Source organism: Rhineura floridana, chromosome 3 (assembly GCF_030035675.1).
Source record: "Rhineura floridana isolate rRhiFlo1 chromosome 3, rRhiFlo1.hap2, whole genome shotgun sequence".
Taxonomy (NCBI): domain Eukaryota; kingdom Metazoa; phylum Chordata; class Lepidosauria; order Squamata; family Rhineuridae; genus Rhineura; species Rhineura floridana.
Window position 1 is genome coordinate 16,244,476 of NC_084482.1, and position 18,449 is coordinate 16,262,924.

The window sequence follows — 18,449 nt, forward strand, 5'->3', positions numbered from 1 at the left end:
CCCAGCCGTAAAGCCCACTGGGTGACCTTGGGCCACATACTCTCTCAGCCTGACCTATCTCACAGGGTTGGTGTAAGGATAAAACGGAAAGTGAGGGGGACTATGTGCACCACCATGAGCAACTTAAAGGAAAAGTGGGATATAAATGCAGTAATAAGTCAATAAATTCATTTCAGCTGCAGTATGTGGACCCCAGCCTCAGCCAATCTGGAACTTTTATTATTATTATTATTATTATTAAAGCACTGTAGTAGTGGTGGGGATACTAGATTGTGAAGACAAAAGGGTGGATAGATTGAGGAGGGGGGGGTTAGTGCTTTTAGGTCTTGGGATGATCATTAGAATTGATGACTTGGTTAGTGTGCACTTGGGGAATGAGAGTGGAGGAGAAGACAGATCAGTGTCTGCACACACACAAACACACCTGCCCTTCCTGCAAGCATCTGCAGGCATGCATGTGTTTGGGCACATGAGAAGGGGCAAGCCCTCAACTGCCACAGCATCTTGGAGAGAAAGATTGGGGGGGGGCAGAGTGTAGGTGGAAGAAAGGGGGGGACGCTGGCACACACACACACAGCCTCAGAGATGGGGGACGAGCAAGTCTTGAGTTTCCTTATTGCTCCTTTGTTCTGTCTGGGCCGAAGGCAAGATCTGGCGGCCTCACAAATAAGAATAATTTTTAAAAGAAGATGGTAGTGAATCAGGAGCTAAGAAAGACAAGCAGGCTGCCTGCCAGGAAGGAAGGGGGAAAGCAGCCTTTCCTTGCAGCCTTGCTTCTTTTTGGTTCATGAAAAGCCCTCTCCTCTCGTTCTGGGTAAGAGTGTCTGTCAGCAGTGGGAGTGCAAGGAGACAGGAGTTGGTGATAGTCATCCCCTTTTCTTCCTGGTAGCTCCACCCTTAGCCTCCTTTGACATTCGCCACGTGTTTTAATAGACCGATGCCTGCCTTCGGTGCACCTGAAAGATGCTCTGGCGCTTTAGCAAAAATCCTCCCCTCTTGTTTGGAGCAAGGGGGAGGTGTCGTTTGCAGCGGCAGTGGAGAGCAGACAGCATCCAGGGAATGAAGACTTTTAATAATAATAATAATAATTCATTACTTTACTGTTCGTAGCCCCTTTGGATTACTTCGCAGCCCTCCCTGGGGGGTCACAGCTCCTAGGTTGGCAACCACTGCTCTAGAGGCATCTTCCTTCTTTGTCGCTCTCTCTGGGCGTTACCTGTCTCCCCTCACTTGACAAATTCTTCACCTTCATTGTCTTGCAGACTTACCCAATGCTCATGGCCTTGCTGTGGACTGGGTCTCCAGGAACCTTTTCTGGACAAGCTATGATGCACACAAGAAGCAGATCAATGTCGCCCGACTAGATGGCTCATTTAAGAATGCTGTGATCCAGGGATTGGACAAGCCTCATTGTCTGGTTGTACATCCTCTCAAAGGGTGAGCCTGGCACAAGAAGAGATTCTTAAGAAATAAATTAGACAATGGGGATAGATTTCAGATGACAGCCTCAGGATAATATAGCTTTTTCAAAGCTAACTGATTTTACCGTCTACTGCCTTTTTAGCTGTATTGATAATATTTCTCAATATATAAACCTGTTCAGTTTTTCTGAACTTCCAATTATCCAGATGTTTTTGGTACATCTCTCTACATTCAGGAGAGTCACTGGCAGCATATGAACTGGATTCAGCATCTGAAACAATTTTTTTAGTCTGTTGTCTTTCTCCCCATTTCCCCAATACTTTTAATCAAGGATGTGTTAAAATGTTTTTGCTCGTAGTTTGACCTGTGAGAAATAGAGGGCAATAATTAGATTTGTAAGGAAAAGAAGTTATGTCCCCATGTGTAGTTGTATCTGCAACAATAGTAGTAATATTTATAATAGTTAGCTATTAAGTGCCCCGAATAACTAGGTGCTATTAGCTAAACAAGGTTATAAAGCGGGGTGGGAGACCTGTGGCCATCCATATATTGTTCAATTACCATGAGATTCTGACTAGAGCTGATGGGAGTTATAGTTGAACAACATCTGGAGGGCTACAGGTTCCCTTCATCTGAAATGAGAGAAAATTCCCCACCCATTGCAGCCAAGGCTGCTCAAGCTTCCCTCTGGCTCCTGTTTATATAACAAACAAAAAAATGTGCACATTGGTATAGTGATATGGTTTGTACTGGTGCTCTTAAGCACTGATTGATCTGCCCTACCTTAAGCACATCTTTATGGGCATGCTAAAGCTTAGGTCCTCTGTGGCGCAGAGTGGTAAGCGGCGGTAACGCAGTCGAAGCTCTACTCATGGCCAGAGTTCAATTCCAACGAAAGGAGGAAGTCGAATCTCCTGTAAAAGGGGTCGAGGTCCACTCAGCCTTCCATCCATATCCATCTGTGGTTGGTAAAATGAGTACCTGGCATATGCTGGGGGGTAAAGAAAGGCCGGGGAAGGAACTGGCAATCCCACCCCATATATATGGTCTGCCTAGTAAACGTCGCAAGACATCGCCCTAAGAGTCAGAAATGACTCGCACTACAAGTGTGGGGACATCTTTACCTTTAAAACTTAGTTTTTAAAGAATTAGTTGTTTTCTTTTAGGTTCTTTTTTTATAAAAAGTTTTGATGTGGGAACTCAGGCAGGTCACAGTGCAGGAATGAATCAGAAAAACCCAAGGGACATGCCTAAGTGGATTTACTTTGTGTCTAGGCCCTTTAACCATCTCTGCTACATCGAGGGAAATACATTTCCTTTCTTTGCCTTCAATCTGTGCATAGCCCAACAGTGATGGCAGTAGTCATCTTAAAAGGGCCCCACTTAAATTTTGACTCCCTTGGAGTGTTACAAATCCTTCTTCCTAAAGGCAGTAAAAGAGAGAATGTCCTGAGGCATGTGAAGAAGGGGTGTGCATGACTTCATGTGTGTGCCAGCTGGCTTACGACAGATTGGCAAAGTAAACCTTATTGGGTTGGCAGGAAGTTGCTTCTCTTGACAGAGCACTTGCAAAGCTCATACTAAAATTATCTGGCATTTGTATAGGATTTTTTTGCCTTGTAACTTATGTGTGTGTGTGTGTGTGTGTGTGTGTGTGTGAGAGAGAGAGAGAGAGAGAGAGAGAGAGAGAGAGAGAGAGAGAGAGATGATACTGGTGTGTTAATTCTCTCTCCACCTTCTGATTCTCCCCTACAATTGGCCCTTTCCGGCTATTCTTTTTAACGGATGAACTCTTGAGACAGGAAAAAACACCCCAGGAACAATTTGCAGTCCATTTGCAGGGGACTGCCAGCAGGTGTACAAAAAGGGTTAAGCACTGAACAGTCTTTCTCTTTGTCTCTTTCGCAGGAAACTCTATTGGACAGATGGAGACAACATCAGCATTGCCAACATGGACGGCAACAACTGTACCCTGCTCTTCACAAATCAAAAGGGGCCTGTTGGTATGGAGACAATTGTACCTTGCTGTATGACTGTCTGGACAGGCCAAACGACTTAGGCCCCAGCACTCCTCTGTATCTGGTGAAGGCAGAACTCACTAGCCGCCCTTTGCCATGTCACTATCACTATGGATGCTGCAGCTCTTGGCATGCTTCTGAGTCTAGAATTGTCTGCAGTTATTGGGATGGCCCTGGACCCATACAACCCATTGAGTCCATCCTCCAGTGCAGGTGTGGAGAACCTGTGGCCCTCCAGATGTTGCTGAACTACCATTATCATTGGCTGTGCTTGCTGAAGCTGATGATAACTGGTTCAGTAACATCTGAAGGGCCACAGGTTCCCCACTTCTGTACTAATGTTTCTGAAGAGGTTATTAGAATCATAGAATCATAGAGTTGGAAGGGGCCTTGTAGGCCATTGAGTCCAACTCCCTGCTCACAGCAGGAAATCCACAGCTAGAGCATCTCCCGCAGATAGCTGTCCAGCCTCTGCTTGAAGACATCCAGTGAAGGGGATCCCACCACTTCCCTCGGCAGTCGGTTCTATTGCCGAACTGCCCTTACTGTCAAGAAGTTCCTTCTAATGTCAATCTGAATCTACGCTCCTGCAACGTAAAACCATTAGACCTAGTCCTACCCTCTGGGGCAGCAGAGAACAAATCTGTACCCTCCTCTATGTGACAGCCCTTCAGGTACTTAAAGAGTGCAATCATGTCACCCCTCAGCCTTCTCTTCACCAGACTGAACATGCCAAGTTCCTTCAACCTTTCCTTATAAGACTTGTTCTCTATACCATATATCTTCACACAATGGGAATGAACTACCTTCATCCATAATGCCTCTTTCTAATTTTTTTGTGTCTAATTCACTCATAAAATAGAATGTTTCTGTGGGCTGAAGAACTTAATTCACCTTGCATCCACTTCTATTTTGATTTTATTTATTTAAAATTTATAACCTGCCTTTTGGGGATGATATCAGTGTATAGTCTCAAATAAAAACCAACTCCACCTCATAATAACATATAAAGATACAAAATACAGTGCAACTAAATAATAAAGCATAATTAAAAGTGGAATACTCAAATAGAATATAAAATATAATACAGATAGTAAAAACAGTATTAAGTTATAAAAACTAACAAGAATTAAAAACTGCAGAAGGCAGCTGTGGAGTAAAGCACATTACAAGAAGAGAAGTGTACTTTTTAAAAAAGATTGCTCATAGCCCCGATTTCTCTTTTTCCACAAATCAATGCATGTGCTCCTGTATTCATTCACAGAAATACTGCAGCGAAGCACAAAATTCCAGTATTAATTCTTGCAGAAATATTTGTGCCTTTCTGTGAGGCTTCAGTCCGTATTGAAAATCCTAGAGATTCTAGCCTTTCTCTAAATTTTGCAAAGACCTAAAATCGCATATCTAGCTCTGTCACATGGAATTCCACAGGCACAAATGGACAGCTACATCCATAATTATGGCATTTATTTATTTATATTATTTCAGGTATGTATATAATGCTTAATATTCAGAATTTTCAACGGTGCTTAGAGTATACAGTTAATTATACTGCTTAATTCCAAAATAGACTTCTAAGTAAACATCAGTTGTACAAGCATTAAAATATAAACACCATAATTAAAATACATAATAAAACAGTTCCATTAAAATTTCTAACCTTACTGCTGTCATGAGACAATTCCTGCCCAGCAGTACCACAGACTTATAAATAGTCACTTGCCTGGTAGCTTGTAGTAAGAACTACTTCCAGGTAATTAGACAGGGAAAGTTTTCTAATTGGAAGAGAGTTCATTATTTTGTTTGTAGGTTACTAACTTGCATAGACATAACATTTTCCGCATCTTGACTAGAGCCCATGGAAGCCTCTGTCACTTGTGAAGCCCAGTGAGCTTGCAGACTGTGACTAGAATGACAGGCTTCATTAAGGGGCTGTGATGTCTAAATAGAATGAACTGTAATGCTGTAGCTGCCAAGGCAGTTATGAGGTGGAGGGTGAAGTCTGTCAGTTTAGTCCTGTTTTTGACATGAGATGTGCCTGTAATTACAGCAAGAATGTATTGTGCAAATACACCCAGATATACAAATCCCATTGTGCACTTCTATAAACACGCAGAGGACTTAGAAGCACACTTAACACACTCAGCAATTTTCAGGCCATCAATGGCAAAGCATAGGTGAAGCCATCATTGCATACTAGGGAAGTTGGAGGGATTGGTTCTTTGCAAAGTCCAATATGAACTGATCTGATCTGCATCTTCTGGACTAATGTGCAGATCAAAGTGCAGTAATTTTTCAGATTTTGCACTTCTCCAAATTTTGCAATGCAGTTCTCTTCTCAGAAAAAGTGGGGAAATCTTTATAAAATGTGTATTTTAGGATGAAATCTGCTTTGAAAGACATACTTGGGGAGGAAATACATCATTTTATGAGAAAGTTGGTTCAAAATTAAGTATTTAAATTTGAATTTGTGTGCACATTTTTCTAAAAAATATATATACACAGATGAATGCAGAAATGGTATGTAAAGAGTCTTATGAATGAGTGTACACGAAAATGACAGAGAACGAAAACAGGCTGATCTGCCCATCCATATTGCACATTCACAAGTTGTATTTAACATTTTCAGACTTTCGTTGATAATGCCCTTGTTCCTCCTCCATGCTAGAATAATGATTCTCTCATACCAGGTCTCTCCATTGACTACCAGGAAAGCAAGCTGTACTGGATCAGCTCCGGCAATGGTACCATCAACAGATGCAACTTGGATGGCAGTGGCTTTGAGGTATTAGAGGCCATGAGGAACCAGTTGCGCAAGGCCACAGCTTTGGCTATCATGGGTAAGAGTCAATGTGAAGAGTCTAGATGCTATTGCTACAGCAGTCTGGTAAGCAAGGATGAGAAGAGCATATATAAGCACCATGTCTATGGGCTTTTCTGTATAGGTACTGGGAGGGTAGGGCACAATCAATGTTTCCTATTTATAATGCACAGTACACACATTTTCTCTCAAGGCAGTGCTTCTGTTTTGGATGCATTGCATTTTGCAAACACTGAAGCAGCATTTTTTAGTTGTAGATAGGATATTCGCTATTTTCGCAAAGAGAATAAATTTTCATATATTACCACCTTCATCTTAAAGTGATAAACACTTTAAATCAAATGTTATGGTGCTATGAAAAGCCAACTCTTTTTTTAAATCTCCAAATGCAGACTGACATGGTTATTAACTTCTATAGTTTTTTTAAAAAAATTTATAAAGTTATTTTTAATAACTTACTTGTATAGGTTTAGCATGGAAGTACATACTTTAGCCTTTTGTTGTTGTTGTTGAAGTGGCAAACTTCAGCAAGGATCCCTGTCAACAGTGTCAGGAAGCCATTATTGTTATACGTGGTGCAGCAGTGATGTTTAGAGGTTGGGGCTAGCCAGTGTTGCCAGTGGTGCCATCAGGGGAGGTCTTTGGGCCAGAGGTCCAGGGCCCTACACAACAGAATGAGCAGGACCCGTCCCCAACGCAGCAGTGCTGGCAAGCCACATGAGAACAGTTTTGTTCTCATCATGTTAAACTATGGTTTAGTGTGACAGCTAAACGTGGTCTACGTTTTACTTTTCAAGGTGTGCACTGACCTTAACTATATTTGCTTGAAAGTAAGAGCTATTGACTTCAGGGATGCTTTTTACCTAGCAGGGGGAAAGTATTTGAACAAGGGGGGAAAATACACACATCAAGAAGAAAGATGCTGTGTGTATTTCCCACACAACTGTTGTAAAGCAATGCAGCTTTTCCCACACACAAGACATTCCCTCATGTTATGTGCGTGTAGGAATGATGCTGAAGCATTATGAAGGCTTTGTGGAATTACCATACAAAAACTAAAACACATTCAGGGCATATTTTGCCTGATTATGTAGAACAGAGGGGGAATTTGGAGTTTCCTAAACACCTTCCAATGTGGGTCAATAGATAGAGATATGAAGAAGATACTGGATTTGTCAGTGGCTGTGTCCAAATGATCATATGAATTAGCATCATGCAGCCACTTCACTCTTCCCTTAATGAATGCCATGAAAGTCTTGGATAACTATAGTTTTCTGTCATGTGCAAACTGGGAAACAATGGGTATAGAATCATAGAATAGCAGAGTAGGAAGGGGCCTACAAGACCATCGAGTCCAACCCCCTGCTCAGTGCAGGAATCCAAATCAAAGCATTCCCGACAGATGGCTGTCCAGCTGCCTCTTGAATGCCTCCAATGTCAGAGAGCCCACTACCTCTCTAGGTAATTGGTTCCATTGTCGTATGGCTCTAACAGGAAGTTTTTCCTGATGTCCAGTCGAAATCTGGCTTCCTGCAACTTGAGCCCATTCTGTGTCCTGCACTTTGGGACTATCAAGAAGAGATCCCGGCCCTCCTCTATGTGACAACCTTTCATGTACTTGAAGAATGCTATCATATCTCCCCTCAGTCTTCTCTTCTCCAGGCTAAACATGCCCAGTTCTTTCAGTCTCTCCTCATAGGACTTTGTTTCCAGTCCCCTGATCATCTTTGTTACCCTCTTCTGAACCCGTTCCAGTTTGTCTGCATCCTTCTTGAAGTGCGGAGACCAGAACTGGACGCAGTATTCAAGATGAGGCCTAACCAGTGCTGAATAGAGGGGAACTAGTACGTCATGCGATTTGGAAACTATACTTCTGTTAATGCAGCCTAATATAGCATTTCCCTTTTTTGTAGCCACATCACACTGTTGGCTCATATTCAGCTTGTGATCAATGACAATTCCAAGATCCTTCTCACCTGTCGTACTGCTGAGCCAAGTATCCCCCATCTTATAACTGTACATTTGGTTTCTTTTTCCTAAGTGTAGAACTTTGCATTTATCCCTGTTGAATTTCATTCTGTTGTTTTCAGCCCAATGCTGCAGCCTATCAAGGTCCCTTTGAATTTTGTTTCTGTCTTCCACGGTATTAGCTATGCCCCCCAATTTTGTATCATTGCAAATTTGATAAGCATGCTCTGTACCTCCTCATCCAAGTCATTAATAAAAATATTAAAGAGCACTGGGCCCTGCCGATTTGAACTCATTCAAAGTGATTAGGTATTCCTTGACCGTTTGTCTAACAATCTCAAGGTCCAATCCTGACCCTTCTACTTCATGTTTCCTGGGAGGGTCATAGACCTTTTTTCGGAGAAGACTGAGCAAAAGTAGGAATGGAGCACTTCTGCCTTTTCTTTGTCATCTGTTATCATTTTGCCATCCTCATTGAGTAGCTGTGCCACCATTTCTTTTCTCTGTCTTTTACTATGGACATACCTGAAGAAAGCTTTTTTGTTGCTTTTAGCATCCCTCGCTAGCCTCAGCTCATTTTCAGCTTTAGCCTTCCTGACACCATCCCTGCAATTCCGTGATACCTGCCTGTACTCTTCCTTTGTGGCCTGGCCTTCTTTCCACTTCCTGTATGTGTCCTTTTTTGTTTTCAGGTCCTCTCTAAGCTTTTTGTGAAGTCACATTGGCTTCTTCTGTTGTTTCCTCCCTTTTTTCCTTGTTGCAATTGCTTGCCATTGCGCTTTTAGAATTTCCTTTTTTAAAAACTCCCACCCATCTTGGACTCCTTTCCTCATTAGGGTGGCTTGCCATGGAACCGTACTTACAATTGTTCTGAGTTTATTAAAATCAGCTTTCCTGAAGTCCAGGGTGCGCGTATGTCTGCTCTCAGCTTTTGCTTCTGTTGAAATCAAGAATTCAAGTATGGTGTGGTCACTTTCCCCCAGAGTTCCCATAACTGCCACTTCATCCACCAAATCTTCTCTGTTGGTTAGTATCAAGTCCAGGATAGCTGATCCTCTGGTTGCTTCCTCCGCTTTCTGTAGGAGAATGTTATCTGCAACACAAGTCAGAAATTTCTTGGAGGGGCCATGTTTGGCAGAATTTGTCTCCCAACAGATATCAGGATAATTGAAATCCCCACTACTACTACATCATGCCTCCTCGAAACATTGGCAATTTGCTTTTCAAAACTTACATTCTCATCTTCTCCTTGATTGGGTGGTTGGTAGTAGACTCCAAGCACTACATTCCTTTTATTACTTGCCCCATTAATTTTAATCCATATACTCTCGGTGGAGCTACCAAGCTCATCTTCCTCTATTTCTGTGCAGGGATATTTATTTTTAACATATAGCGCAACTCCACCTCCCTTTTTATTCCTTCTGTTCTTGAACAAGTTGTATCCTTCAATTGCTGTATTCCAGTCATGGGTGTCATCCCACCAAGTTTCAGTTATACCTATCAAGTCGTAATTGCCCTCCTGTATTAAGAGTTCAAGTTCATCCTGCTTGTTTCTCATGCTCTGGGCATTAGCATACAGACATCAAAGGCCATGTAGTGGCTCCTAAACAAACCTGGATATGAAGCCATGCTTTAAAGTTGGCTTAAGATCCTGGCTCACTCATGTGAAGAGAGGAGCAAAGCAGCTTCATACAGGTGAGCAAGGATCATTCATATCTTGGATAATTGAGCTGAGATACGATTGTCTGAATCTGGCCAGTGTGTCACAGCTCAGTCACAGTGCCTGTTGTTCTGTATTAAGCAGCTTTTTCAGTCTGGGTTCCCCTGTAAGTGAAGACAAGCTACATGATCTTCATTTCCTCATGTACATAAGAATCCCTTTCTCTCCCAGGTGATAAACTCTGGTGGGCCGACCAGGCTTCAGAAAAAGTGGGCACCTGCAACAAGAAGGATGGAGCAGAGGCAATTGTGCTACGCAATAGCACCACACTTGTCATGCACATGAAGATCTACGATGAGAACATTCAGCAACATGGTAAGCTGATTGTAATGGTCATCAGCACTGCATTATGCAACAGGAAGGCCTGAAGAAGCATCATAGGAAAATATGAGTGTTGTTCAGGCTCACTGATTCCAACGCCTGGATCAGGAAGCAGAGAATCAGTGGTGGTATACTAAGGCTCACATAACTGAATGGAAAAGCCTTGCTTGCAATTTGATAGGAATCCAGTCTGGGATTTGGGACTGGTTCAGCCACCTTTAACTATTCAGGCTCATTGTATGACTGTTCCCCTGACTTGTTCACAAAGCTCACTTCCCTTTTTCTGGGCCCATTTGATTGTGAAGCAGGATGGTCATACATGTGATCATCTGAACTCTGATGCTATCTGCCTCTGCGTTAGCAATGCCCATTTAATTTCATTACTACACCTTTGGTGTTACAGGTACCAACCCTTGCAGCATGAACAATGGTGACTGCTCCCAGCTATGCCTTCCAACCTCAGAGAATACTCGTTCCTGCATGTGTACAGCTGGCTACAGCCTGAAGAGTGGGCAGCAGTCATGTGAAGGTGAACTGTCATCAGTAAACTCGTGGGTTTTGTGGAGTGTGGCCTGAGGCTGTTATACCTTGTTCCTGGGAACAAAGCTGTTCAGAGTAATGATGTGACACAGCTCCACCTAGTGGCTGCTGAATGTGCAACGCTGTTTGCACTGAAGCTACAGCTGCCCTGATTTAAGTATGGAACTGTCCTATATCATGTGGTGGCAAAACTCATCTTAACACCATATAGGTTTGAGAGGGAGCTGCAACCAGCCTTGGCTCTCTCTGCCTACATGAGACATGTGTTTCCAGACATGTACTTTGACTCCTTCATATTTTATGTTTTTAGGTGTAGACAGCGTACCTGCAACATTTTTGCTGCCTATGGCAGCTATTTTGTGCTGCAATCCACAGCACTTTTATCAAGATATGAGTAGTGATACCTCCTTTTTTACCATACCCTTCCATACACACTGGTATTTGGTGTACACTTAATAAAAACATAAAAGTGTGGCACAGCCCTAAGATGTAAAGGACAAAAATATAGAATGGCCAGGCTAGAAAATGGTAGAAAATGCCTTCAGAAGCCCTCTTGACCAACTATATCTTAACCTAACAACATTGGATAGTCGGAGACTGCATTTATATGAAGGCAAACAAACTAGTTGTTCTTACAGGGGTTACTCAGAAGCCTTCTTTATGCTTTTTCTGTACAGCATAGTTCAATGAAGTGAAAATATTCCAACGTTCTTCCCTCATTTTACCTTCTCTGAAGAAATAGTAGCTTTCCTCCCTAAGATGTAGAGAGGCACCCTGGGAAGCAGTGGCTGGGTCCTTCTACTTCGGTAGTGGAGCATACAAGTGAAACCTGCAACAAAATGTTACAGTATATCCCCAGCTGTTGACAAAAATGCTCCTGTTCAGGGAGCCAACTATGTTCTCTTGCTGGATACTCCACCTCCCCAATTTCCCCTTTTTCTCTTCCAACTTTTTCCAACATTCCCTTGCTATTGAGTACGCTCAGTCCTGATTGAGCTGATTTTTGTTTTGTTTTTTGCCTGCTTTTTAAATTTTGTTTTGTCTTTCTTGAAATCTCAACATGCTGGTACATCCGTATTGTTTCTCAGTGGGCCCATTTTGGGCTACATAGCAGTTGGCACTCACTGCCTGAGTTCGCTAGTAGAGGGAACAACAGATCTCTTTAAAGGAGTCTCCTTTCTGTTCAGTTTGACGCCACTATCTAGTTTTACCCGTTAGCCCTTTTTCTTAATCTTATTTTTGTCACAGCCTGAAGCTACTTACATTTTTGTCCTGGTCAAAGTGAGTAATTAATATGATCCTGGAAAAAGACAGCTATTACAATATAATTACAATATTTTCTATACTGTGTCTATATTGATTGTAATTTTGATGTTTTAGTTATTATCAGCTGCTTTGGGCTTTCTTTTGGGGGGAGAAAAGCAGGGTCCAAATATTAAATGAAATGGAACAAATATTAATTCTTTTCAGTGGCTGCACATTGAACAGTTGCTTGCACGACCTATGAATTTGTTATACTCTAATCCATGTAAGAGGCTAAAGGCAGCTTCCACGCTTTTGTTGGTATCTAACTCTGTCCCCATAGGGCTCATCAACTACGTAATAGAGGTGGATGGGACTTGAGGAAACAAAGGAAGCCAAACTAAAACTCTTCATGTCATCTTCATTAGTCCCCTTCCTCTAAAGTAATGATCTCTGTTTGCAAGGCATTTGCTCAGCCACTGAGCAACATCTGTTTCCCATTTCCTTTGAACTAATGCTGGGTCTAGGTCAGCATTATCTACTCTGACTGGCAGCAGCTCTCCTGGGTCTCCACGCAAAGTTCCACTTAGGCTTTGTTCCTGGAAGTCCTCTAACTTTAGATGCTGAGAATTAAGCCGGAGACCGTCTGCAAGTAAAAGTGTAATGCTCTGTCGTTGAGCCTTGGCCCCACCTGTGTGCTTTGTACTGAGACTTCCAGTCTGTCACTGTTTTCTTCCCCCTTCCATGCAGGTGTTGGCTCATTCCTCCTCTACTCTGTCCATGAGGGTATCCGGGGCATCCCATTGGATCCCACTGATAGGTCTGATGCGCTTGTGCCAGTCTCTGGGACTTCATTGGCTGTCGGCATCGATTTTCATGCTGGTAAGTGAATACCTGGAATTGGTTATCCCCTTGGGAGAGGGATGGGAGGAGCAGCTGTCCAAAGTGGAGAAAGGATGAAACAAGGAGCTTAGGAGTGAGTGGCAGATGGCCTCTTTATTGCTGACAAGACTTTGCGAGGCAAAAATTCATTCAGTTCACATTTTAATGTGAATCTCTTTTAATTTGCATTTTCTGAATGAAATACATGAAATGAAACTCAGCTCTCCTTCAGCATTCACATTTTCCTGAATTTTGTAGTGCAGTATTGCAGCCAAAAAATGAATACAGAAATGCATATATTAAGGAAAATAATGTGCAAAATGCATTATACTAGGGGAAATTGCTCACTAAACACAGATATTAGGTAGAGATGGACAAATATACACATTTCTCTTCCTGCATATACATATATTTATACAAATACAAAAGGGGGAGCTCTGGCAATCCGTGGTGGAGAGGGGGAGCTGTGGCAACCCCCGTAGGGGTATGTGGAAGGGGCAGCTGTGGAGACCCATGAGGGGTTGGTGAGTGAAGCAACGGGGGGGGCAGCCCCTAGTATACACTTTTTTTTTTATCGGAGAACTGCATTTCAGAATTTGGAGAAGTGCAAATTTCTGAAGATAATTACATTATAGTATGTGTATTAGTTTCGGAAGTGCAAATTAGTTTGCTTTGTATTAAAATGGGGAAACAAAATAAATTTTTCTCCATCCCTAATATTAGGAAAACTTGTAAAAAATGTATATGCTAGGAGAAATGCACTCAAAACGCAAATTTTTATTTAGAAGTTTGTGTTTTTTTAAATTCCAAACTGATATGGGGTGAACTGAACTTAATATTAGAAAGATGAGAAACTGAAAATTGGCTGTTTGCACTTTGCACACAGGACCTCTACACTATATCCTCCACTCCCTCTTTCAGTGAACTATGTTATGGCCCCCTTTTCCCAGTCTGCTGCCTATTAGAGTGTGAGGGATAAATTTGAATGGAATGCAAATGGGGGCCACTTAACTAAATGGGAAGGATCTTGTAGTGTCATTGATGGCACAGGACAGGGATAGCCAATGTGATGCCCTCCATATGTTGTTGGACTGCAACTCCCATCATCCCTGGCCATGCTAGCTAAGATTGATGGGGATTCAAGTCCAGCAACATCCAGAGGGTGCTACATTGGCTACCCCTGGCATAGGATATGAATATAGAGGTTTCTGGATATGATATACTGAAGAAGAGCCAATTTGTGTCCTTTCAAATTGAGACTGTCTTACCTCCGGAGCAGAGCATATCTAGTATAAAAAACCTGGCTGTATGAAGTTCTCTGATCATGACTCATTTAAATGTTTTTTTCCTTTTCTTTTAATAATGTTATTTATTTAATTTTGAGAATTGCATTATTTTATTGATGTATGTATTGCTATATTGTATTATTGTATTTATATATTTTGATTGCTTTATTGTATGTACACCGCCCAGAAAGCCCTTGGGCTTAGGGCGGTATATAAATTAAATAAAATAAATAAATAAATAAATAATATACTGTTTATCCTCATGTTCAGAGAGAGGTCATGCAACAAACTCACATGAGGAAGCCAGAGCTCTGTAGGGGCCAGCATTTGGGGCAGCTTGTCTTGCTTCTGCTGCAAAAAACCAAAACACAGTCCTCCCATTGAATATCCTGCATATATTTATATTTAGCCCAAGTCCAGCACAGTCTCAAGACAATGATTGTTGGCAGCCCACACTGAAGTTGAGGCCACTATCCACTACCATATTGTTTTTCAAGTGGGGAGAAAATCAGCTGGGGTACAGTTTGAGCAGAACAACAGTCAGAGGGGACAGAGTTAATGCCTGCCTCCACTGACCATACCTCTGCTCCACCTCTCAATCTCCCAAAAGGAAAGATACCCATGATTGTGTATCACATCCAGGAGAAACTTATTTTACAGTTTGCTGCTGTATCACGTCAGAATGGCATCGTACACAGGTATGGACATACTGTGCTAGCATTCATATCAGTTCAGGACAGGGTACATGTGTTTTTAACAAGCAAGAAGTGCCTTTCACTGACATCGGTTTTTGTATAAGCATGTGACAAAACCAACATGTTTTATGAGAATAGATTTTCCTTGATGAGGTCAAAGTTTTGTTGCTCTTTAAGCAGCCACTCTTACCAGGAGCCTGATAACAGGACAGAAGCTAGTTGTACAGTAATCAAGGAACATCCCATCCTTTCACCAACATACATGTGTAATGAACCATTCATGTGTATTGCAATTGTTTGGATGTGTTATCTGTGATCATTTTACTGGTGCTTTAAAACTAGAATTATCTTCTGTTTAACCCTCTGAGAACTGGGATTCTACAGCTTTTTCTTAGTTGACTTTGCTTGTGGCCCTGCCTGGCCAGTGGTGCTACAGGAGTTCAGTAAACCTATTTTTCTGCTTTCACTACTTTGAGTGCACTGTCTCTTGCTGCTGAGAAGAAATGGACTTTTGGGGACGAACTGAGACTGGGACAACTGGATGACTTATAACCAGATGACATACAAGCTGGTTGGTGCTGCAGAGGAGTAGTCCCACAGATTTGCATATCATCACTCTGAAATGCACTTCCTTTCTTCCTTCAGAGAATGACACCATCTATTGGGTGGATATGGGCCTGAGCGCTATCAGTCGGGCCAAGCGGGATCAGACATGGCGAGAGGATGTAGTGACAAATGGTATTGGCCGGGTGGAAGGCATTGCTGTGGATTGGATTGCAGGTGAGGCAGTGTGGAGCTGGCATCTGTCAGAGACAGGAGTTGGGGTGGGGGAAGGAAGGGGGGAAATATCAGTCTCCGACAGTGAGTGAAGGAGGAACAGCTGGCCAAATAATCACCTCTTGCTCTTCTTTTCCTTCAGGAAACATCTATTGGACAGACCAAGGGTTTGATGTCATTGAGGTGGCCAGGCTCAATGGTTCATTCCGCTACGTGGTGATCTCACAGGGGCTGGACAAGCCACGTGCCATCACTGTGCACCCAGAGAAAGGGTAAGAGTTGGCTATGATGAGTGGGGTTTGTTAGAGCTCAGGGCATACTGTCACAATAGGAACAGGCTTGGGATACATTTCTCTGTGAGACTCGTAATGGCTAAGGCAGGGGTGGGGAATCTGTAGCGCTCCCAGTGTTGTTGGAGCTCAGTTGCCATCACCCTTCAATCAGCATGGCTCAGTCGGTCAGGGGGGGATGGAGCCTAGGAACAGCCCAGAGAGAGCCACAGCTTCCCCACGCCTGGGCCAAAGGGCTGGAACTGGAGAAAGCTGAGACTGCTGCTGGGTACTGTCTCCCAATCTTGCATGGATGTTGGACTCTTGGTGTGGTCCAAGATCCATGGGATGGAAATCACTGTCTAGCTGTTTTACCTCACTTCCTCGCTATAGACCCACACTTTCCAGAGTTCAGACCCATATCTCCTATAGTCAGTTAGTATTGGAGATACTGCAGAGATCTAAGGTGATACGGACTTGATGGAAATTCCACCTTCAGCCTGCAAACAGTGGACAATGGCTAAAAAGACCACTACCACCTCACTGAGTTGTTAAAAGTAGGCTTTGCATACTGTAGAGAACACAAAGGACAATGCATTCATCCCTCTTCTACTCTAGACAGTTATGAGGAATTCCTCTGAGAATATGTTGTGGGTATTATTTAGAGATAGGACCTGGGGACAACAATATTCTACTTCCCCAAGTGCTGGCGTATCATTGACGTCTGCCACTCCCTCCTCAGTCAAAATGGCAGCTGCAGCAAAAAGGAAGGGTCAGCCAGAAAGGTGATTCTCCAGTTGCTTGACTGAAGGGAGAGCTCATGAAGAAGCTTAGGTAATGATGGCAGACTGTCAGTTTAGTGACTAGTACATGCATGTAAATAGCTTAATTTCTTATTATTTGATTTCCGAACCCATGGGTGTCTTGCCACTGAATGGGTGTATTGATTTATTTATTGCATTTGTATACCACCCCATAGCCGAAGCTGTCTGGGCGGTTTACAACAATTAAAAACAAATATACAAATTTAAAAACAATTTTTTTAAAAAGCAATTTAAAAACACATGCTAAAATGCCTGGGAGGAGAAGAAAGTCTTGACCTGGCACCAAAAGGATAACAGTGTTGGCGCCAGGCGCACCTCGTCACAAAGATCATTCCATAATTTGGGGGCCACCCCTGAGAAGGCCCTCTCGTTGCCAGCTTCCCTCAGAGTAGGCACCCGAAGGAGGACCTTTGATGTTGAGCGTAGTGTAGGGGTGGATTCTTGTTGAGAGAGGCGTTCCATCAGGTATTGTGGTCCTAAGTATGTAAGGCTCTATAGGTTAGTTAAAACCAGCACCTTGAATCAAGCTCATAAACATACAGGCAGCCAATGCAAGTGAGCCAGAATTGGTTTTATATGTTTGAACCGTCTGGTCCCTGTTACCAATCTGGCCGCTGTATTTTGCACAAGCTGTAGTTTCTGAACCGTCTTCAAGGGCAGCCCCACATTGAGCGCATTGCAGTAATTAACTTGGAGGTTACCAGAGCATGGACAACTGAAGTCAGGTTATCCCTGTCCAGATAAGGGTGTAGCTGGGTCACCAACCAAAGTTGATAGAAGGCACTCCGTGTCACCGAGGCTACCTGAGCCTCAAGTGACAGAAATGATTCTAGGAGAACCCCCAAGATACGAACCGGCTCCTTCAGGGGGAGTGCAACCCCATCCAGGACAGGTTGGACATCCACCGTCCAGTCAGAAAAACCACTCACTAGCAGCATCCCAGTCTTGTCTGGATTGAGCCTCAGTTTATTAGCCCTCATCCAGCCCATTGTCGCAGCCAGGCACCCGTTCAGCATATTGACAGCCTCACCTGAAGAAGATGAAAAGGAGAAATAGAGCTGCGTGTCATCAGCATACTGATGGCAATGCACTCCAAAGCTCCGGATGACCACACCCAACGGTTTCATGTAGATGTTGAACAGCATGGGGGACAGAACTGACCCCTGCAGAACCCCATACTGGAGAGTCCAGGGTGCTGAGCAATGTTCCCCAAGCACCACCTTCTGGAGCCGACCCGCCAAGTAGGAGCGGAACCATCACCATGCAGTCCCTCCCACTCACAACTCTGCCAGTCTTCCCAAAAGGATACCATGGTTGATATCAAAAGCCGCTGAGAGATCAAGGAGAATCAACAGAGTCACACTCCCCCTGTCTCTCTGTTGACAGAGGTCATCATACAGGGTGACCAAGGCTGTTTCCGTGCCAAAACCAGGCCTGAAACCCGACTGAAATGAATCCAGATAATCAGTTTCATCCAAGAGTGTCTGGAGCTGGCCTGACACCACTCGTTCAAGGACCTTGCCCAGGAATGGAACATTTGCTACCAGCCTGTAATTATTAAGATTTTCTAGGTCCAGGGAGGGTCTCTTCAGGAGTGGTCTCACTACCGCCTCTTTCAGGCCGCCAGGGACCACCCCCTCTTGCAGAGAGGCATTAATCACCTC

The 18,449-nt window shown here is 43.2% G+C and overlaps 1 protein-coding gene across 7 annotated transcripts in view; it reads left to right on the top strand.

Annotated features, from left to right (window-relative positions):
* Positions 1-18,449, top strand: part of LRP1 (LDL receptor related protein 1) — a 448,332-nt gene that overhangs the window by 313,122 nt on the left and 116,761 nt on the right. For all 7 annotated transcript variants that reach the window (XM_061614615.1, XM_061614609.1, XM_061614610.1 and 4 more), the window contains 8 exons: positions 1,263-1,437; positions 3,331-3,425; positions 6,131-6,280; positions 10,121-10,264; positions 10,674-10,799; positions 12,803-12,934; positions 15,561-15,695; positions 15,835-15,964. In XM_061614615.1, the coding sequence (XP_061470599.1) occupies positions 1,263-1,437; positions 3,331-3,425; positions 6,131-6,280; positions 10,121-10,264; positions 10,674-10,799; positions 12,803-12,934; positions 15,561-15,695; positions 15,835-15,964 (1,087 nt within the window). The remainder of the gene's footprint in view (positions 1-1,262; positions 1,438-3,330; positions 3,426-6,130; positions 6,281-10,120; positions 10,265-10,673; positions 10,800-12,802; positions 12,935-15,560; positions 15,696-15,834; positions 15,965-18,449) is intronic.